This window comes from Cuculus canorus, chromosome 16 (assembly GCF_017976375.1).
Source record: "Cuculus canorus isolate bCucCan1 chromosome 16, bCucCan1.pri, whole genome shotgun sequence".
NCBI lineage: Eukaryota > Metazoa > Chordata > Aves > Cuculiformes > Cuculidae > Cuculus > Cuculus canorus.
In genome coordinates this window covers 4,665,105-4,671,104 of record NC_071416.1, presented here as the reverse complement: position 1 = coordinate 4,671,104, position 6,000 = coordinate 4,665,105, and the positions used below count along the sequence as shown (strand labels likewise).

Genomic DNA, 6,000 nt, shown 5'->3' with positions numbered 1-6,000 from the left:
CCTGGCAGAGAAGACATGGCTTACAGGGGAACCCCACTGGCAGAAGGGACACGGCTGACAGGGGACACAGAGAACAAGGGGACCGCACTGACAAAGGGGACAGGGCTGACAAGGGGACACGGCTGATGGGGGAACATGGCTTACAAGGGGATCCCACTGGCAGAGGAGACCTCACTGACTGGGGGACATGGCTGACAGAGGGGATACGGAGAACAAGGGGGCCCTGGCAGAGAAGACGGCTTACAGGGGACATGGCTGACCTGGGGACACGTCCCATTGACAGCAAACTCCACTGCAGACAGGACAAGGCTGGCAGGGGACAGCGCTGATGAGGGGACATGCCTGGCAGAGGGACCCCATTAATAGAGGGGACCCCGCTGACAGAGGGGACACGGCTGACAAGAGGAACATGGTTGCAGAAGGACATGGGTGGCACGGGGACCCCATTTATAGAAGGGACCCCACCGGCAAGGACACAACTGGTAGAAACAGACAGGGCTGACAGCTCCCGGCGCTGTCACACGGCCCCGCCCCGCGCACAGCACGCCCCGCCCCGCGCGCTAAGCGGGCTGTGAGCTCCGGGGGGGGGGCTCCGAGCTCTGAGGGGGTACTCTGAGCTCCTCGCGCTGCGGCCGAGCTCCGAGCTGCGCGCGCTGCAGGCGGGCTGTGGGTGCTGCGCTGCCCCCCCCGCCCCCCGCCCCCCGGCCCCGGCCGCCGTTCCCGCCCCGGCCCCGCGCGGAGCGATGGTGCTGCCCGAGGAGCAGGCCCGGCTGTACCGGCCGCCGGCGGAGCTGCTGCGGGCCGCGCACTGCCCCTCGCTGTCCTGCTACGAGCGCCTCTACCAGCGCTCCGTGCAGGAGCCGCACGGTGAGCGGGGCGGGCGGCGGGGGAAACCTGCCCTTAGAGCCCTGGGGTGGGGACACCCCTGTCCCTTAGAGCCCTCTTTATCCCAGGGAGGGAACACCCCTGTCCCTTAGAGCCCTCTTTATGCCAGGGAGGGGACACCCCTGTCCCTTAGATCCCTCTTTATGCCAGGGAGGGGACACCCCTGTCCCTTAGATCCCTCTTTATCCCAGGGAGGGGACACCCCTGTCCCTTAGATCCCTCTTTATCCCAGGGAGGGGACACCCCTGTCCCTTAGAGCCCTCTTTATCCCAGGGAGGGGGTCACCCCTGTCCCTTAGAGCCTTCTTTATGCCAGGGAGGGGACACCCCTGTCCCTTAGATCCCTCTTTATCCCAGGGAGGGGTCACCTCTGTCCCTTAGATCCCTCTTTATCCCAGGGAGGGGGTCACCCCTGTCCCTTAGATCCCTCTTTATCCCAGGGAGGGGGTCACCCCTGTCCCTTAGATCCCTCTTTATCCCAGGGAGGGGACACCCCTGTCCCTTAGATCCCTTTTTATCCCAGGGAGGGGGTCACCCCTGTCCCTTAGAGCCCTCTTTATCCCAGGGAGGGGACACCCCTGTCCCTTAGATCCCTTTTTATCCCAGGGAGGGGACACCCCTGTCCCTTAGATCCCTTTTTATCCCAGGGAGGGGGTCACCCCTGTCCCTTAGATCCCTCTTTATCCCAGGGAGGCGACACCCCTGTCCCTTAGAGCCCTGTATCTCAGGAAGGGGACACCCCTGTCCCTTAGATCCCTCTTTATCCCAGGGAGAGGACACCCCTGTCTCTTAGATCCTTCTTTGTCCCAGGGAGGCGACACCCCTGTCCCTTAGAGCCCTGTATCTCAGGAAGGGGACACCCCTGTCCCTTAGATCCCTCTTTATCCCAGGGAGGGGACACCCCTGTCCCTTAGAGCCTTCCACACCCCGGGGTGCAGACAGGGGTTACTCTGTCCCTTAGAACCTTGTGTTCCCTGTGCTGTGGGGAGGGGACATCCCTGTTAATTAGAGCCTTCTCTTTGTGGGTTCCAAGCCATGTGTTGTCTTTGCAGAGTTCTGGGGTGACATTGCTAAGGAGTTTTACTGGAAGAGCCAGCACACGGGGCCCTTCCTGAAGTACAACTTCGACGTGACAAAGGGGAAGATCTTCATCGAGTGGATGAAAGGGGCTACCACCAACATCTGCTACAACCTCTTGGACAGAAATGTTAGCCAGAAGAAACTCGGGGACAAAGTTGCTTTTTACTGGTAAATTTCTGGTTTTATTGTGGTGTCAAAGGTGTGTGAGTATCACGGTAAAGCCTACAAATAGTGTTGATGGTTGCTGAGGTGAATTAAGGCCCTCAGATTTACTATGCTTTTAGTCTTTACATAGATGTTTGCTCTCTGTGGTTTGAGACCTGAGCAGGGAGCTCCCTGTCCATCCTCGGATGCACTGAGGTGGCCCCGCACAGGTACTGGGAGCTTCTCACTTCCAGCTCTGCCTTTGTGGTTAGACCTGCTAAAAGCTCTGAGCAGTCAGACAGTATTGAAGCAGGTGCTGCATTGGTAAAGCAGAGAGATGCTGGGTGTTAGCATCTTTACCCACAACAGAAAGCTAATAAACCCCAGATCTCTTATCTTTGTGTCTTGTGAGTCTGGCATGCTTCCACTCCTGTGGTGGAAAGGTTCTCCCAGAATCTGAACTTATATATTGATTCCTTGCACTCAAATGTGTGTAATGCTGGGATGCTTTCAGAAATGCTGTCTTCTCTGTGTTACATTTGGGAAGAAAAGTTAGCTTCTAGCCTTGTCTGCAGTATGTTTCTACTTTTTTACGAGAGTGTTAAAACTGTGAAACCTGATGTTTTCATATTGATGCAAAATAGGTTTCCCTGGTGATGTCCGAGACCCAGAACTAATGCTCCCCTGGTGAACCAGCTCACCTGGCAGCACAGCTGTGTCCCCAAACTGGGAGCAGTGCCTTCCCCACCTGTGCATTTTGCTATTTCCCTTGAACTAGCGGGCATTTACGCTGCATGAGGATGTCTGTATGTGGCAGTGTAGAGGCACAATTAAATGTACCGCTTATTAGGGATGCAATAACTCGTTTGTGAGTCCCTTCAGCAGAGTCTTACTGTCATTGCAGTGAAGATACCAGATACCCTCATGATGAATAACTGTGCTGCTCTGATTGTGTGCAGCTGAAGGATCCCCCCTGTCACCTTGCACAAAGGTGACCAGAGGCTGCCCCGCTGCAGACACAAGTGTGTTTACACCAGCATAGTTCTGTCTGTGTCTAAAACTGGGTTCGTACTAGAGTTTCTATCCATAGCACTACTGCTTCAGTAAAAGAATTACACAGGTTACTTAGCAAATAATTGTATTGATAAGGCACAGGTGAAATGGTGGAAAGTATTTGCTTCCCTGCTAGTTAAATACATTCTGTAACTTGATTGACTGTAAAATGACTGAAGAGTCTGAATGGAAACTCGATTGTAAACCCATTCAAGTAAAGGTGTGCCAGCAAACAAAGCCGTTTGGCAGGCCAGTGCTGGTGGCTCTGCTGGGTTTTATGGAGGGAGTAGGTGTATCATTCTTCTTGCATATAAATCTTTGGGTGACAACGAGGCAGCAGCCTGCAGCTTTAATTTGGTCTCGGTGAAGTTCTGTCTTGTTAGTTATTCTGGCAGCCTTTGTGCAAGTGTTTGTGATGCTGAGCAAAGCTTGAGGTGTGTTAAAATGGTGAGAGTGTCAGTTGTGGTGTTCACAGTGCTGAAAAATAAGCTTTTTCTTCCTCCTGAGCAGGCAGTGTTCCCTGACTATTTCAGGATAAACTCCCCTAAGCGGGGTTCTGTCCCAAGTGACCTGGCACTGGGGTGGTTGGAGCAGCCAGCTGGGAATGTTGGTGGGAGGGTGAGAAGAGGCATGCTGAACATGGCCTGTGTGGTACTGACCTCTCCGCTTGTGACACTGAGGACTTGAGGCAGTGGGGCTAAGGGTTGTGACTTATAAAATTCCTTCCAGGAGCATGCACGTGCCTCTCTGGACACAGTCTTTTCTTCAGTATCAAAGTTGCTGTCTTCTTGTCCTGTCATGTTTTGCATTTGACACTGTTGAACAAGCCTAGAACGCTTGAGACTTGTTACGCTGTGCAAAAGAAATGAGAGCCTCCGAAAGCCAAAGAGGGTTCATGGGAAAAAAAATGGATTTTTGAGGCTCCTTTGGCCTATTGCTTGCTTCTAAAAACCTACAGCCTGCTGGATTAGAAAAGGTACTGAGCTTATACCAAGGTATTGGTGACTTCCCAGCTCTATGAGGGCTTTGAAAAGATAGAAGATCGTGCTCTTTGCTTCCAGGGAGGAGAAATTTGGGATAAAGGGAATAATGTTTTGAGGCATTGCTGTGTGTCATTGAGCAGAGATGTGTCCTAACAAAACTCTGAGCTGCCACGTGCTGCTTACTATGGCTCTTTCCAGTTTCGCATGAGCTGGAAGGAATGAGCTGTTCATCCAGACCTGTTATGGCCAAGCTGCTCTGAAGGTTCCTGCACCACTAGCAGTCCCCGACTGCCCAAACTGGCTCCACTCAGAGGGTCTAATCCCCAGCCACATAGAATTGCTGTTTCAGCACAAAGAGCAGGACATGGGATTGCTTCGTGCTGCAGAACTTGTACATAGGTGACGTTTACTGTCATGGTATTGTCCTCTTGGTGCTGCTAGGACTGTGCAGTTCAAAATGACCATCCTGGGTCAGTAGGAAACGCTTCTATCTTCTCTGTTGCCTGTTTCACTAGGGTATTTCTTGCTGTTTGTGAACGTTACAAGTATTTCTGTCCCTGCTGCTTTTGATTCCTCTTTCTCTGGTATTGCTGATGTGGCCTAAAAAGGAACAGAAGCTCCAGGAAATGTTTCTGAGGAAGAGCTGCTGTCAAAAGTGAACTTTCTTTCATCACTATGCGGAAAGACTGAAGTCAGTAACGCTGTGGTCACTGTGCAGGTAATACCTGGGTTGGCTTTCGCAGGCTTTGCGAGTGGAATGCACAGGACAAATGAGCTGGGATGCTGCAGGTGCTTGCAGGGGACTTGAAGCAGTGCTGAGGACTTCATCGGTGGAGAGGAATGTTAATTAGAGCAGGAGCACTGTATGCTTTCACTGTGCTGCTGGCATACCTGTGTTGCATGGACAAACCCTTCGTTCTGTCATACAGTGCCAGTTAATCTCATATAAACAGCCTGGATAAGTTGTGGAGGTGAAATATAACCAGGTGGGGATTCAAGATGGACAACACCCATTACAAAGCTCCTGTAATTAGATCCCGAGGTGTGAAAGTACCTGGATGAAGCCTGTTCTCTGTGTAACCCGTGCAGAGCTGAAGCACTAAGGTCTGACCTTCATTTCTCAAACCAGTCAACCCAGCTGTGGTACTGATGGTGCTTGATGGGAGCAGAGGGAAGGGGCAGGAGATAAATGGAGCTCAGCACATGATGTTTGGCCTCCTTGTAGCCTGGGTGCGTGGGCTTAACAGGATGCTGCTGTCTTCTGCCACCTTTGGCAGAGTCAGAATTTTCTGCTTTCTTGTGCTTGCATATGAAATAACGCACCTAGAAAGGAGAAACAAAGATAATAAAGGCTGCCAGAGCTTGCAGGAGCTTTGTTTAAACAAAATAACTGCCTATCGTTCCCATACTGAGCCTAGAACAAACATGACCTGCAAAGATAAAATGGAGAAGGTTTGGTATGTTTTCTTTTTTTTAAAAAAAAAACAAAACCCAGTAATAAAGGGGTTTGGAGCTTGTAGCTGTGAGATTTCTTCCAATAAATCTTTCTGTAAGAGAAAAAAAAAAACCAACAGTTTTGGAGCATGTTTAAAATAAAAGGGAAAAATAGAACAAAACAAAAAAAGTAGAGCACTACTGTGGAGCACTTCTGGAGGTTTATATTAGGACACTGGAAACTGTTTTGGGGCAGGAGCCTTCCAGAGAGAATACAAACTGTCAAACGCTGGCTAGATTGTAATTTGCTGTTGGGGCCAAACAGGAGAAGATCACACGTGGTGGCTCCTAGGCTCCTTGGGCTGCCAGGGCACTGCAATCCCTCACCATGGGGAGCTTCATTCCTAGGATGTGCCATTCCA

The 6,000-nt window shown here is 51.4% G+C and overlaps 1 protein-coding gene across 2 annotated transcripts in view; it reads left to right on the top strand.

Moving 5' to 3' along the window:
- The first annotated feature begins 686 nt into the window (after positions 1 to 686).
- ACSS2 (acyl-CoA synthetase short chain family member 2) overlaps positions 687 to 6,000 on the top strand; it is a 36,048-nt gene continuing 30,734 nt past the window's right edge. For both annotated transcript variants that reach the window (XM_054081326.1, XM_054081325.1), the window contains exons 1-2: positions 687 to 867; positions 1,937 to 2,132. In XM_054081326.1, coding sequence (XP_053937301.1) covers positions 744 to 867; positions 1,937 to 2,132 — 320 coding nt within the window. In that variant the 5' untranslated portion in view covers positions 687 to 743. The remainder of the gene's footprint in view (positions 868 to 1,936; positions 2,133 to 6,000) is intronic.